General features: G+C 33.9%; 1 protein-coding gene across 4 annotated transcripts in view; it reads left to right on the top strand.

Annotated features, from left to right (window-relative positions):
- EPHA5 (EPH receptor A5) overlaps nt 1-17,053 on the top strand; it is a 345,340-nt gene that overhangs the window by 163,668 nt on the left and 164,619 nt on the right. For all 4 annotated transcript variants that reach the window (XM_038556196.1, XM_038556194.1, XM_038556195.1 and 1 more), the window contains exons 4-5: nt 9,331-9,486; nt 13,489-13,824. In XM_038556196.1, coding sequence (XP_038412124.1) covers nt 9,331-9,486; nt 13,489-13,824 — 492 coding nt within the window. The remainder of the gene's footprint in view (nt 1-9,330; nt 9,487-13,488; nt 13,825-17,053) is intronic.

Here is a 17,053-nt window from a genome sequence, read left to right as displayed (position 1 = left end):
AAATATGCCAGAAAACTGACAGAACAAATTCCATAACTAAAGAGAGAGAAGAGGGCACATTGAAGAAGGAAGTGTGAAGACATGGTTTAGAGGAGAAACAGATTACAGCTTCTGCAAAAGGGAAGAAACGGATCCAGAAGGGCTAGAGAGAGAGAAGCACACAAAGGGAAAAAACAAAGAGAACGTTTTCCCACAGTCATTGGCTTGGAAAATGAGAGGGGCTGAATTTCATCAGTTCTCACAAACAGCGGGACTTAAAATGTGGAGTTTTAAAGGTCAGTGAGCTTGGCTAGGATAGAGCCAGGAGGGCACTATCCTGGAGAGAAGGCAGGCAAATGACCCAGGGGCAGACAGCATGGAAGCCACAATGAGAAAAATGCCTGGGGCACACAGTGAGGAGATTATTCTGTCTTCTTAGAGAGGAGAGCATCCCTTAGAGGTAGCATTACAGAAACACTTCTCTAAGAAGAGAGCTGGCCAGCACTATTTCCCCTCCTGCCCTTCAGCATAAACACAGAGCCACCAGCACTGGTGGGGGACAGCACAGTGCTGAGGTTGGTTGCCAACTTGCTTACATTAAGTCCCACCCCTGGGCTCTGGTGAGACTGCCCCTCTCAACCACACCTCAGTCCGAGGGCAGCAGAAGGCCAACACAAATGCCTGCCCAGCCCATGTCTACCAACCAGAGAGTACTGCTGGGCCTCAGTTCTGGTGGAGTGGGTGTCAGGTCTCATTCCACAAGTAGATCAGAGCATACCTAGTTAAAATTCTCCACATACAGTCCAGGGACCAAACACTGCCCACAGTAGGCAAGTAGAGCCTCTGCAGATGACTGGCCTGAAGAATAGAGCACACAAAACACAACAGCAGAGTGCATGCAGCAGACACTGGAGAGGCTTTCTGAAGCTCCAGGCCCTGGGCACTACATGACCTCTTCGTCATAAGGCCATCAGTTTCAGGAGCAGGAGACATAACTGGCTTTTCTAACACATAAAGAAGGTGGAGGCTTAAACAAAATGCCAAAACAGAAGCATTTATCCCAAATGAAAGAACAAGATAAGGCCACAGGAAGACATCTAAGGGAAATAGGTATAAGTAACATGCCTGGTAGAGAATTTAAAGCAGCAGTCATAAGGATACTCACTTGGCTTGATGAAAGAATAGAAAGACTTCAGTGAGACCCTTACCACAGAGAAAAAGCATTAAAAAAGAATCAGTTAGAAATCAAAATGCAATAAATGAGATTAGAAACAGGCGTGGTGCAATGAACAGCAAGCTGGCAGAAGCAGACGGAATGAGTTAGTGACTTAAAAGACAAGATAATGGAAAATAATAAAGCTAAACAAAAAAAGAAAAAGAAGAATTTTGCAACACAAGAATAGACTTAGGAAACTCAGTGACTCTATCAAATGTAATGATATTTGTATTACAGGAGTCCCAGAAGAAGAGAGAGAAAAGATAACAAATTTTATTTCATGAAATAATAGCAGAAAACTTCCCTAATCTGGGAAAAGAAACAGATATCCAGATCTAGGAGGCACAGAGAACTGCTATCAAAGTCAACAAAAACAGGCCAACATCAAGACATACTATAATTAAACTTGCAAAATATAATGATAAAGAAAAAATCGTAAAAGCAGCAAGATGAAAGAAGCCTTTAATTTTTAGGAGAACATGCATAAGGCTAGCTGGATATTTCTTAACAGAAACTTGGCAAGCCAGAAGAAAGTGGCATGATATCTTCAAAGTGCTGCCTGGGAAAAATCTGCAGCCAAGATTATTCTATCCAGCAAGGTTATTATTCAGAATAGAGTAAGAGATGCAAAGGAGAGACCAAAAGTGACAAAGACAAGAAAAGATCAGAGAAAATCTCCAGAAACAATGACAAAACAAGTAATGAAATGGTAATAAATATATAGCTATCAATAATTACTTTGAATGTAAATGGACAAATTGCTCCAATCAAGACATGGAGTATCAGATCGATAAAAAAAAAAAAAAAAAAAAAAAAAAAAAGCAAGACACATCTATATGCTGCCTACAAGAAACTCATTTTATTTACTTATTTTACTTTACTTTTTGATAGAGAGAGTGCATGCACATGAGCATGGGAGGGGCAGAGCTCCCTCTGAAATAATAGCAGAAAACTTCCCTAGAGAGAATCTAGGGAAGATAGAGAATCTTAAGCAGTTCCACGTTAAGTGTGGAACATTGTGTTTTATTTTTCTTTTGTTTTGAGATGTATTTGATTTGTCATTTTTTTTTTGATTTGTCATTTGATTTCTTATTTGTTTCATTGCTTGTGCAGTAGTGTGTTGTTTGATATTTACATATTAAATATTTAGTATTTACATTGCAGATTTCCCAGCTTTGTTTTATTGTTGATCTTTCGTTTTGATCATTTTTGATCATTGAAGTTTTTGATCATTGAAATTTTAATCATTGAAGTTGGAAAATATACTCGATATGATTTCAGTCTTCTTAAATTTGCAGTATTTGTTATGTCTTTTTTTTTTTGTCATTTAACCAGGCAATTCTTTGGTGTATACTTGAAGAAAATGTGTATTCTATTTTTGTTGGATATATAATGCGTTATGTATCCAAAGATATATTATATATGTACATTATACATCCATCAAATATATATATATATATATATATATATATATATATATATATATATATATATATCTCTTTTGGAAACATGCATTCCAAAATATGTTTCAATTAAAAATGGTCTAGTTTAAAAAAAGGAACTTTAACTGAGGCTACTCATTTAAAATAAAGCGTATTAGAGGGAATATGATGGGGGGATAGATGAAAAAAGGTGATGGGGATTAAGAGTACACTTATCATGATGAACACTGAGTAATGATGTATAGAACTGTTGAATCACTATTGTACACCTGAAACTAATATAACACTGTATGTTAACTATACTGGAGTTAAAATAAAAATAATTTAAAATAGTATTCTTTTCTTCTCTGATATTATTTTCTAATATTAAAATCGGCCTATTGCTTTCTACCATTTAAAGTTATATTCGAAAAAGCCAGGAATTTTAGATTCTTGAGTGGGCTATTTGCCCTATTTCTGTGTGCAAGAATTCAAGAGATGTTGCTAAATTTTAGAGTTCATACTTTGAGATCTAGCTTAATGTATCATTGTTTTAAGTCATTACATATTTTTTAATACTGAGCATATCTTTTAAGTATAAAGGTCTGCTTTCATTTTTAAGTTTTGTTATAAATATTGAATTATTTTGAGTTGTACATTTCTTATAACATGTTGTATAATGCTGTTTTTCTTAATAAACACATCTTTTAAATTTGGGCTAAACTATTCTATGGGTACTTAATTATGAAAAATCTGTTTAAAAAATAAATTTGAGGGGATCTCTGGGTGGCTCAGCAGTTTAGCACTTGCCTTCGACCCAGGGCATGATCCTGGAATCCTGGGATCAAGTCCCATATCAGGCTCCCTGCATGGAGCCTGCTTCTCCCTCTGCCTGTGTCTCTGCTTCTCTCTCTTTCTTTCTCTCTGTCTCTCATGAATAAATAAATAAGATCTTAAAAAAAAATAAAATAAATAAATTTGAGGGAAGCCTAGGTGGCTCAGTGGTTGAGCATCTGCCTTCAGCCCAGGGCATGATCCTGGAGTCCTGGGATCAAGTCCCACATTGGGCTCCCTGCAAGGAGCCTGCTCCTCCTTCTGCCTGTCTCAGACCTCTCTCTCTCTCTGTGTCTCTCATGAATAAATAATAAAATCTTTAAAAATAAATAAATAAGACTTTGCTTATATACTCTGATTCAGACAAAAATCTGAATTATCAGATAAACCATTTTTAGTAATTTCGAGAACTTTTAAGAATTTTCTAATTAGATTAGGCAACACCTTTTCACAACTTTGACAATTGAAATTCATGTATTGATGACATGCTTTTTCTGCTTAGATTTTTTGAAAACTATTTTATTAGATTTAATTAACATCCTTGTTTTCTAAGTGATAAATATGAGAGCTGGAACGTTGGTGGCTTTTGCAAAACTTCTAAAGTAGCCAGCATAGATATAGCACATATTATTATTTACTGGCCAAGACTTAATAGTTAAATAATTCAGCTTCATCAGCTTTTATTAAGTTCTTTTATGTCATTTAGACTCTGAGCAGGACACAAATGTACTATTTACACAAGAAATACTGATGAATATGTATGCAGTACAACAAACTATGCTATGTATGATGAAAATCAAATGAACCGTTTCCATTTTCTAGAATGTTTATATAGAGTTTCTCAACTTAATTCAAAGCAGGTGATAAACTAACTTAGGACACAATTTTTGCCATATGCCATAAGATAGATGTCAAATATATAGTTTGTAGGTCTAAAAGATGCATAAGGAAAGAATATGTAGCCATGGAGATCATCACAAACATCATGGAAAAGGTAGCACTTAAAAAGAACCCTGAAGCATGGACAGAATAGGAATTATTAAATTCCTATTATTATTCCTAAATTATTTCCAAAAGAAAAATAGTTTCTTTCCCTCCAAATCAGTCTCATGAAATATATCAACCATAGGATGCATTTTTGCCTCCTACTCCTTGTTCAACCTAAATGGACTTGTGTAATATTTTCTAAATAATGTTTAGGTACTGTACAATTGTCATTTGAAACAATTTTACCCCAAAAGCTTCCTTTACCTTTAAGTGAAATATTTCAAGTTGGAGTACTTGACATCCCAAAACTACAACATATTTGGGAGACAGAAAATAAAAATTACCAAAAGAAGCAAAATTGACTCTTTTGCATTTTAATTATGACAATATTTAACAAATACTGATTTATTTAGATGAGTAGTACAATTTTGTTGAACTCCAACTTGAAATGTTTCACTTTATTTTCATTTTTATTTTCTGACCACAATATAAATATTCCTTGCCAGAGTGCTTGACAAAAGGGATGTCCTCAAAAAAATAAATACCCATTTTTTTCCAAATGCATTCAGATTAAACCCAAATTCCTTATCATGAACTACAAATCCCTCCTCCCCACCCCCAACATGCACCTTACACTTCTTGTCTTTTGGCTGGAATTCTTCTCCTGCGGTATGAAGGATAGAGGAGTTTCTCAAGTGCAGAAAATTATAAGTAGGTTAGTATGGATAGAGATAGTGAATGTGGGAGGAGACCACATTCGATTGATTTCATAGATATTGTGTGGAAACTTGCAGGCTATGCTAGCATTTTGTACTAAAATTAACTGGAGTTTCCCAAAAAGGACATGATCAAATGCTGTTGAAAGTATGGAAACAAGATGACTGTAATCTTAACAAAAACAATTTCAGAGGAGTGAACTGGACTTTGCCAATGTGTGATTTCAAATAGAAGTAGAGATGCATTTATGGAAAAGTAATTTAAGAAAATGTTTCCAGGGCAGCCCGGGTGGCTCAGCGGTTTAGCACTGCCTTCAGCCCAGGGTGTAATCCTAGAGACCTGGGATCGAAGTCCCACGTAGGGCTCCCTGTATGGAGCCTGCTTCTCCCTCTGCCTGTGTCTCTGCCTTTCTCTCTCTCTCTCCCTCTATATTTCTCATGAATAAATAAATAAAATCTTTAAAGAAAAAAAAATTGTTTCCAAAAGGGAACGAAACTACTTGGTAGCTACAGGAAGAATTGGGATCAAGTGAGATTGATAATTTACTCTTGTTTTTATTTGTATTGTTTTGCTTCACTTTGTTTCAATTGAAAATTTTTGGAAAATTGTATTGGGCTCATGTGAGTGATAGGGTGAGAGAGAAAGACAGAGACAGAAACTGAGAAAGGTTGAGAGAGACTGAGCAAGGGATAGACATTTGGAAGATTGCCCTCAGAGAATAGAGATGAGGTTCCTAATTCAAATAAATATATTTTCCTTTGATAGAAGCAAAATCACATTTGCATTTTATTTTTTTAAGATTTTTTAAAAATAAAGATTTTATTTATTTATTCTTGAGAGACACACAGAGAGAAGCAGAGATATAGGCAGAGGGAGAAGCAGGCTCCCTGCAGGGAGCCCAATGTGAGACTCCATCCCAAAGACCCAGGATCAAGCCCTGAGCTAAAAGCAGATGCTCAACCACTGAGCCATCCAGGTGCCCTTTTTAATATTTTTTTGTTTATTTATTTGACAGAGACAGAAAAAGAGAGAGCATAAGGACAAGCAGGAGAGGAACAGGCAGGGGAGAGGGAGAAGCAGACTCCCTAAGGGGCTTGGTCCCAGGACCCTCAATCAAGACCTGAGCCAGAAGGCAGATATTTAACTGAATAGCCACCCAGGCACTCCCACATTTGCATTTTAATGGGTAGAAAGGTAGAGAGGGTGGCTACAAGTGAATATAGGTTTGGAAATTCCGTGGTAGGAAAATAAGCAAGTTCCTCTAATGAATTCTATTTTCTCAGCACAGAGACAAATATAATGAGCTAGGAATCACAAAGGAATAGAGCTTCCAAGGTGTAGGAAGAGAGAGTAGAAGCTACAAAATAATCATGTTGATGCTGAAAAGTAAAGTTAACTGGGGAAATAATACTAAGATTGTCTAGCAGCCTTGCATGTCCTATCTGGATTCGCTGCCATGATTCGAAGGCAATGGATAATTACTTTTATATGTATGTATACATATTTTTTTTTTCTTGGATAACATTGAGCCCAGAGCTTTCTTCTCTATATCTCTATTTGGATTTCTTTAGCCACTTTAAATTAAATAATACTTTAAATATAATCTTGATCTTCCCCCAAACACATTTCATTTCAAGCATTCTCTGAGAAAATGGTACCAGTAGGTCCTGTGCAGTTTAAGCAAACACCTCATAGTCTTTCTTAGTATTTCCCACTCACGTCTGACTCACTACGTATATCCTGAAACCTCACTGATTTTACCTCAGACTGATCCCCTGAATACACCTACTCTCATCTATCGCAACTGGAGCCACTCTTGTTAAACACATCTTTTTCTACACCAGTGCAACAGACACAAAAGGACCAATTGTCTCCATCACGTTCCTCTCCAATCCATTATCAACACTGCTACACAGTGATCTCTCAAAAATCATTGTGATCTTAACATTTCTCTGCTTAAAATATTGTGATGATCTCAAATATTATAAACTGTAAGGTGTGTTTTGGTATCCTTTTCCCTGTCTAACTTTATCTCTGCTGCTTTAATTCTACTCTCACCCTGATTAATTTTTTAGTTTTCTCTATCTCCATATTTGTTCACCTGTTTTGGTCTTTTGCAAGGATTTTGTTCCTCTAATGCTCCCCTAATGTAAATTGGTTAATTTTCCTTTAATTTTTTTTTAACATCTCAGCAGAGTCTCGGCTTCCTGAGAAAGTCTTTTTTAACATCCCAGTCTAAATTGGATGCCAATGTTCACTTCCATGCTCTTTCTTTTTTCCAGCATAGTAATATTGATAATTATTCATGCAGTACTTTTAAAATTACAAAGGCAGATCCATGTCTATCTTGCCTACCTCTGTAATCTAGTACCAAGCAAAATTTCTGGCCCACTACACCTGCTGAAAGCGTTTTGTTGAGCTGCTGACCAGAAATATACACTTAGCTACTTTTATACATATATATATTACTTTCTGCTTCCAAAGTTTCCAAGTTTCCATGGAGGGTTAAATAGTGTTGTATATAATATCAAAATAAGTTTCTAGGTTAAAAAGCATTCAGTAAAAGAAAAGAATTAATTTTTTGTTTCATAAATAATCATTGATTCCAAATATGCAGAATGAATTGACACTTCATGTCTTTGAAAGTAAATAGTGTTTAAAAGTGAGAATGGTTTTACTGAGGAGGATAAAAGAAGAAAGAATGGATAACTTAGCTAAGAATGGTATTGGTGGCTTATAGCAATCTTATTATAAGAAAAATAATATTATAAATCTTTTCCTAATCATTTAACTACAAGAATGCCCCTAATACTATCAAAAAGCTCTTCTTATCTTCAAATACTTTCACATTCTCTCTGAATTTATGAGCATTAAGGTTTTGCTATCGCTATAATTAGATCTACTGAAAAAGTACCTTCTCATTTTTGCCAATTTCTGATTATTCATGGTGATGGCAGAAAGACTTAGCATGGATTACTAAAGCTCTAAATCGTTTATGGCACATGAAAATTAGCCCAAATTCATTATGTCTATCAAAAATTTCTATTGGAATAAAAGTTCACCTTTGAGCTTTAGCAAATTTCCATTGATGCTTGAATAAATGCACTGAAGTAAATGTACTAAGTTTTGAAAATAGAAAGAAAAGTATATGGTTGGCTAGTTTTATGTAATCTAAACCGTAAACATTAATCAAACCATCTATTTGGCGTCTTTAATTGGCCCATATTGGACAATTGGAATACAAGTTTGGCTTTGTTAGCCATTGAGAAGAAAGAAAAATACAAAAGGGTAGAGAAGGAGCATAATAAAAAGATTTAGTTTGTTAGTACTTACTTGACCACCAACAGAAATGTTAACAAAAATATCCAGAAAACATTTTTTTATGTGATTCTGAATAGTTCAGTTACAGTCTTCATTCCATGTCATTCATTCATTTATACATTACATGATAATTTATGATCGCCTACTGTGGTCAAATGCTGTGATAACTGTTATGAATTCAAAATTGAATAAGACACAGTTTCTACCTTTTATAGATCATTGCAATTTGTAGAGTATAAGTATGACTGATATTAGAATAGATGCTTGTTGAATCAAATACAAGTTCTAAAATGGAGTAAAATGTAAAATAAAAGCCTACATCTCACTCCCCTTGAAATCAATATAATGTGAATGATACACCAGCTCATCCATGCACTCTCCCAAATCCCACAAAATCTATGAAGCCCTTCACACTTACCAAATAATTTATTAATTCAATAAAAAAATTTTGAGCACCTACTGTATAACATGGCATTCCATAAGCATAGGAAAATTCACATTTCTTCAACAAAAGTTGTATTAATGAGTAAATGAAAATTATACTCCAAGCACTACTTCAGTTTTAAATACATAGAAGTATTTACCATTTATAATACAATTTCTTATAAGCTCCTGCAGCATAAAAATCACTAAAAACACAGTCCAGACATGTTTAATTTAAATACTTAAATATTTGATGATCTGAATGAATAGCCTGGTATTTATGATTCAGAAGCTTATGAAACATTTTTGAAATTAATGCCAATATTGTGTTGTATGTAATCTGTGTATACTAGTCAAAGTAATGACATTATTCACAAAACAAACACTGCATCTGTTCCAGGGAAAAGCTTAGTCTCTTATTTCTTTTGACAGTGTGCAGACCTGGGTTCTTCAAAGCCTCACCTCACAGCCAGAGCTGCAGCAAATGTCCACCTCACAGTTATACCCATGAGGAAGCTTCAACCTCTTGTGTCTGTGAAAAGGATTATTTCAGGAGGGAGTCTGATCCACCCACAATGGCATGCACAAGTAAGGAAACCCACTGATACTTGGTGATGCTAACTTTCACCACTTTGAAAAGAGAGCATGATGGAGCCTGTTGCATCCTATTACCATTTTCCCCAAAACAGGCATAACTGTTTAATCTTCCAAAATTGTTTTCTTACCAAATTTTCGATTTTCTTAAGTAAACTTTGAAAAGTTGGAGTCCCTGTTATCACTCACTATTAGAAGCATTCCTATTCCCTAATTTCAAATTCAAACAGAGACAGATGTAGATTTCTTTCTTTTATTTTCTTTTAGTGTTCATGAGAGCTAAACATGACTTTGATAAACCCATTTTCCTGTTCACCATAAACTTTTTTTTCCATTCTTTGTCTTCTCTGAAGCCAGGCTTCTGATCATGTCAACATGTCATAAATGGTACTTTTGTCATTTCCTTCCCCTAACCTGTCCAACTAAAGTACAAAGGCCAGCAAGAAGGTCATTTATAAAAGAAGACAGGAAACACTACAAGAACATGGAGGACTGGGGTTTGGCAAATCGGATTTAGGAGACAATTATAATACCAAATTTTTAGCTAGGACTTTCAAGCAGTTTTCATGTTTCTTAGAAGTGAGTGTTCTTAACTATTAGTAATTATATGATCACATAATCATATAATTAGAAGGATAAATAGTAATTTAATTCCAACATTTGCAGTGGAGGCATTCACATCCATCGATGGTTTTGGTGTTTTTGTTTTTCTAGTGTTCCACATGTTTCTGCGAAGGAAACACATTTATGTATTTGTTTTCTTGATAAAAATACTTTCATAAGTTTTCCACAGTCACAGTCTCTATGGCAAATCAAACAAATTATCAAAATGGAAGAGAAGAATGTCTATCTCTTCTCTCCATAAGATTCAATATCCATGACCTTGCCTTGTTTTATTAGTTTTGATAGAGCAAACTCTAGTCCTCTCAAAGATGATGACACAAATTTTTGAAACCTACTATTCATTATAGTTCATGTATTCTAGTATGAAATATAAACAGATATACAATTCCTTTAAGCAAATTAACACAAACTGAAATTTTGTCTGAATTTCAGCATCTGGATTTCATAGTGTGAGACATAAGTTCATAATTTCTCAATTCTGATATTAATTAGCTCACATTGCTAAAGATCATTCTTTTATCACAAGACTGATCATTTAATAGGTTAGATGATTACTAATTATAAACCATTCCTTTTTAAATAAGTAAATGGTATCATTATATATACTTTTGGTAAGATGCATTTGAATAGAGGAGATATAAACTATGATTGAATGTGATACATTTTGGTTATAGTAGACATTATTTTAATTATTGGAGCAAAAGAATGCCCAGAGAGTAAGGAGAAAATGTGGCCAGACAATAGAGTGGTAAATTAGGGAGAGAAAACCATATATTGAATTATCTTTTAAATTTCATTAATTTTCTAATAGTTATTTTCCTTAAGTGGTCCAGCCATGATCTTTTCTTTCTCACCATAAAAGTGAGTCTCCCTTTCTGTAAATTCACTAGGATTGGGATGAGGGAAAGACTGTGCTTTGGTGGCAGGGACTGCTTAGTCCTCTTACAGGACTTGAGGCTTCAAATCTTCTGTTTCCAGGTGTGCGAATTTCTAATACTGTGTTTCAAAAGAACACTAATATGTATGCATTTCTCGAAAAGACTATTGGGACTTGTGTGGAAGATCTTTCTAATATGTAATCTGTGAGTGTGTGTGTTCAGTTTTTAGTTGCATTCGTAGCACCACAAATAATGCATTTGATCCCCTTACACAGATGACTTGACTGATGTTCACACGTTCACATGAACGTTTTGAATTTTGCTTTCCCTTTGACTCCTTTAGAATTAAATTTATGGCTCCAACTCCTTTTAATACATATATATATATATATATATATATATATATATATATATATATGAGGAAAAATACATATCAGGAAAATAGAATGTTATAAATTTACAGGAAAAGTAAAACAAAAGATTCTGGTGATTCTGCCTAATTCAAAGTACTTCTCATAGCTCTATTTATGGGTCATGTATTACATCTATTAGCAAGGCTGTGGATTTTCAGTAGGTGATTTTTTTTAGGTGTCTGTAATCTGAGCCTCTTTTACCTCTACTATAGGTCTTCACTTGAATGAGTTTCATTTTGACATTAAGAGGCATATGCATCCCCATCAAATGTTCAGAGAGTCAGAAGTAAAGGAAGAGTCAGACTCTGATGTACTTTTACAGATTTAGAGAAAGCTGTTAAATTTGGTTATATTTCAGATGACGGAGATAAAAGTTTGATATCTTTCTGAACTAGACATATTTCAAGTATATTTTACTTTTTTCTCAGAAGTAAACCTGTAACATTTTAATCTCAAATGACATTTTCTCTGTATCTTCCCACTATTAAATAAGCTAAAGTTTACAGTAAAAAATAATACTTATATTTCCATCGTAAGTAATTGTTTCAACTTAAAAGTAATTGTGTGTGAGGTTGTATGTATGGAAAATTTCACAGGGTTCAATCAGAAATATAGTTGAGGTGGGGATTATTTTGCCAAAAATGGCAACTCGTGGGTTATGGGGTCCTTTAATTTAAATGACATTTTGTAAATATCAGATAGCTTTTTTTTATCACTTTTAAATTTCCTCCTTAACAGTCATGGCTTAATAAATCTTAGGTAGAAATTAATATTAATTTCTATATTTAATACAATAAATATTAAAAGAACTAAGCTAAGCCCTCTCAAGTAGCTTAATTTATGCTTATGTACCATTCAGCTACCCCCATAGTCCATTCTATTCCTTGTGGAGAAGTTTTACTTATTAAGTCTGAAATAAATATAAATGAATTTTTTCTTTGGGCACTTGTGACCATGTAACATTAAAAACTGAAGTTATATAATTTAAAATTGACTATAGAGATAGATATTATGCAATTTAGTTTTTAAAAGACTTATTTTTTTAGAGCAATTTTAAGGTTCACAACAAAATTCAGAGTAAAGACTCAGAAAGTTTCCATATACCCCGTGCTCACGTACATGCGTAGCCTCCTCACTTATCAATTCCTGCCAGAGTGGTATGCGACTGTCACAACTGATATGGACTTAATTTTAGTTCTCTTTAGTAAGCTAATTATTCATTCCAGAAATAAAATAATATACAGATGGATATTGTTTGTTATTTATACATGAATTTGTTCTGCTGATCCTTCAATATCGGAACATTTTCATTCTTCCTCTCATAGTGCTTTTGAGAGTCATTTTTAAAATAAATTTCTGATTTCCTAATAAGGAAAATTCACAACAGAGCCACAGTATTAAAACAATACCAAAATAAGTGAAGTTTCATTACACACTGCAATGTCCAACTACTTAAATTCTAGGGTTTTTTCTTGATATAAGAGGAAGATTTCACATGTCATTGATGATATCTGTGGATATGTAATTTATTTTGAGGTAGGCCGAGGCTATTTTCCTTGCTGCAGAATTTGTAGTCAAGAGCCACACTGACAAATCCTATTTTCACTTGTGCTCATTACTCAGTAAATCCTTCATGTGTACTTCCTAGGTTTCTGGGACAGATCTCAATAAGGAGGTAATCAGTTCAGTCCCCAAGGAGAATTTTTCCTTGGATTTGCCAAAGGACTTACCACTTTTTGAATATATAAATTTTTATCTAACATTATTTTTGCATACATAGTTTTACTCCATAATTCTTTGCATTTACACTAAGCAACACATGTATTTTAACTAAACATGTGGTTATAACAATGGCAAGATAAGTTATTTCTGTAGACCATAAACCCCACAACTGTCCCAACAAAACTATCACAAAATTTTTCAAATTATTACAAATTGATGATTCTTGCATTCTCCCTATTTAAAAGATTGATTGCAAATCTTTTTTTTTTAATTTCCTTGAGACCAGGGATTTGTGTAGTAAGCGATGCCTAATTTTATCATCTTAAAATATGTTTTTCTCACTTTACTTTGCAAACCAGGACCCCCCTCAGCTCCTCGGAATGCCATCTCAAATGTTAATGAAACTAGTGTCTTTCTGGAATGGATTCCTCCTGCTGACACTGGTGGAAGGAAAGATGTATCATATTATATTGCATGCAAGAAGTGCAACTCCCATGCAGGTGTGTGTGACGAGTGTGGCGGTCATGTCAGGTACCTTCCCCGGCAAATCGGCCTGAAAAACACCTCTGTCATGATGGTGGATCTGCTCGCTCACACAAACTATACCTTTGAGATTGAGGCAGTGAATGGAGTGTCCGACTTGAGCCCAGGAGCCCGGCAGTATGTGTCTGTAAATGTAACCACAAACCAAGCAGGTAAGTGTGATGTCCAACCAAATCGTGTACCTTAGGCTGAGTTTTGTCAATTATCCCCACAGCTAAGTGAGGGCTGAACTGTATGAGATCTGTAAGAGAACTTCCCATAAACCCGAGGGTTAGGACTTAAAGTAGAATACATGTCAAAATGCTTTATTTAGTTTTAAACAAATAAAAGCTACAGCTTTCTCGGCAGACTCATCCAATGGACAAAAAAAAAAAAAAAAAAAAAGGATATGTTTTAATTGAATTTTTTCAATTAAAACGACGTTTCTGGCTCAGATTCATTTATATCAAGAATATTACCTCAAGTTTCACACATACAATTATGATAACTCAAATCTACATATTTTGTTGTTTTGTTTACTTCAAGTTTTTTATTTCATTAATTCAACAGATAATCAGGCAGATTTATTTTCTTGCTTGTTTGTTTGGCATCATAGCTGAATTTTCTTTGCATATTGAAATAGTTTTTTCTTATTATTTCTCTTATTTTTATAAAAATGTACAAAATGAATTTTTTGATAATCTTTTTATAAAATTTAGAATAACTGTAAACTATACATGAAAACACATTTATGTTCCCTATGAAGATCTTAGAATCACTAGGGAGTAATTATTAGGAAGGAGGGAGTACAGTTTTGCTTGAGCTACTAATTCCCTGCTAGTTTCTGCTCAGATATTCAATTTTAAGTAAGTTAATATAAAGGTCTTCTTTTCTGGTAAAATGAACACCAAAGATAAACTATGATTAAACTAATAATTCAACTTATTAAAAAAAAATAATTCAACTTATTGTGTGCCAAGAATCACTCAAAGCTTGTGGGTGACTTAGGACTTGTTTTTGTCAACAACAGTTATGCGGGTGGAATGAGGCATTAAATGTCACTTCCCTCTATTCTCTGGCCACAGCTCTCAGTTCATGGACTGTCACCTTCTTAGTACCCCAGTTGGACTTTTTCAGTGAAGATACCCTTGCCTTGTGTACTCATAATGAAATAGGAAGTGTTTGACTAAATCGAATTGGACTTAGTTCATATACATTAGTATATGTTTGTCAGTTGTAGAATGACTGCATTGACAAGAGAATGCTGTTGGCAACCATGTGCTGCCCACAATAATTTGAATTATTGAATGTGTCAGGTAAATCATGTTATTACCTCTTGAGAATAAGAAAATGCATGCAGTTGAATTAATGGTTGCTTCTGATTGATCAAATTGAGGGAAATATTCAAGAGCAGCCTAGATGATATGAAAGCAATTGAATAATTCACTAGGAATCATTCTAATTACTCTAGATATTCTTATCCATGTTGAATAGATGGTCACAGCATCTTTTTTTTTATTCCATGAGAGAAAACATTACACACACATAAATGCTCCTTCCCTAAGTGAATCCTTTATATTTTTCTCCATTTGCTCCCTAACCTAAGGTGGAACTAATAAAAGTAGTAAAGAACTGGATAGAAATAGTGAAAATTAAATTTTCCTTTGCTCTAGACTCATCTGCCAACAATACTGGTATATATTGATATTCAACCACAGTATCTAGTCACTATTGTTCAGTAAATGTGAACTGTCTTCTCACATCAAAAAAAAAAAAAATACCGGCTTTATAATATGATTTCTGGTGTCTCATGCAACTTCTCATTTCAACTTTGCTTGGTTCTGTGTGTGAGTCTTCCATTAACATACTAAAAACATATTGAACAATCACTAAGAGTTATATTCCTCAGGGAGAACAATTTCTAGCTTGTATAACCTCATCTTACGTAAAAGATATTTCTCTGATGAACTAGGTATAGAAAATGACTGTATATTTTTAAAATGAAGTACTTAATAAATATTTGCTCTAGTTGTCTTTGACTTGCTAGTCTATTCAAACTGCAAAGTGTGCTTTTTGATATTTAAATACCTTAAATACCATGAAAGAATAATTTTCATCCAACTGTTCAAAGGCACAGCTATCATATAAAATAAACATTTGTATTCAGAGCAGACATTTTGTTGACTTTTGGTTGCTGCTTTTTTTCCAAGTTCTCAGGATACACATACTGTAAAAGCCTTGCAAACCTATAAAAAATAAAAACAATAGGTTTTTCTTAGTATCTGACATTCCAGACAAACTAAGTCTCAATTTTCACAAAAATTGTTAACTTTGAGTAGCTCCTGTCTTATATTTAATATCATGATTACTGCACATTTAGCAAGTACCAACATTATGGGAAATGAGCTGTAGTAGGTACTTTTTAATGTTTGAGTATGTTAAGCATTAAATGGAAGCAAATTATTTGTGCCATATGTGTTTTTTTATATAGAATTTCTTTCAGTGAATTTTAACTTTACTTTCAATCTTTTTAAGGAGGTTTCTTTGTGAAATGAATTTCTTTCGTAATAGATTCATTTCTGATTTGTAATTTATTTTGGCATTTTCTGATTTATTTTTTGTGCCATGTAACCAATGTGTTGTTGCCTAAAAAAAATGACCATCCTTAAAATAAGTAAATAAATATTTTTCTTGGTGTCTTCCTGAGGACTGTAGCCCAGGAGATAGTATTTTAAATTGCTCTTAAGAACTGCTCCAAAACATGTTGGTTTATAGAGGATTATGTGCATAAGGAGGAGGAAAGCATATCCATCCCTATGAACAGTTCTTCGTAGTTGTGTGTCACAAGGTAGAATTTGTTTTGTTGCAAAAATTAAGGTTTACTGATTTCCATGTAGTCATGTGAAAGATCTTTATGTCATCTTAATGCATTCTGTTTCTATCGCATCGGATTATTCAAAAATACTGCCATCCTACATCTGCTTATCTGGCTTTCTGGTTCTTTTTGTTTTTGGTTTCTCCTTGAGGTCACTTGAGATAGTCACAGAGAGGTGACAGCAGTTACCTATTGCAGTTTTACTGCATAGTCTGAACTGTCCAGATTCAAAAATATATTTATAAAGTACAAGAAGAAAAAATAGCAATTGTTTGCATTATGCTAGGAGCTGAAATTGATTAGGTAACCCCAGCTGATTGGGTTATAAAAGTAAATAATGATTTTGTGCTGAAGATAGTGATTAAATGATAAATTTATGGATGTTTATACAGCAGTTAAAACATTTCCCCACTCATTATATCATTATGAAGTCTAGCACCTTGCTCTTGTGAGAAGTTGTAAAATTCAAATGATACTTTTTTATATGTCATTTAATAGTAAAGTCAAAATATAGAGTTTTAGGCACC

The sequence above is a fragment of the Canis lupus genome, chromosome 13 (genome assembly GCF_011100685.1).
Source record: "Canis lupus familiaris isolate Mischka breed German Shepherd chromosome 13, alternate assembly UU_Cfam_GSD_1.0, whole genome shotgun sequence".
Classification (NCBI taxonomy): Eukaryota; Metazoa; Chordata; class Mammalia; order Carnivora; family Canidae; genus Canis; species Canis lupus.
The sequence above is the reverse complement of the archived record's forward strand: the minus strand, read 5'-3'. Positions and strand labels throughout refer to the sequence as shown.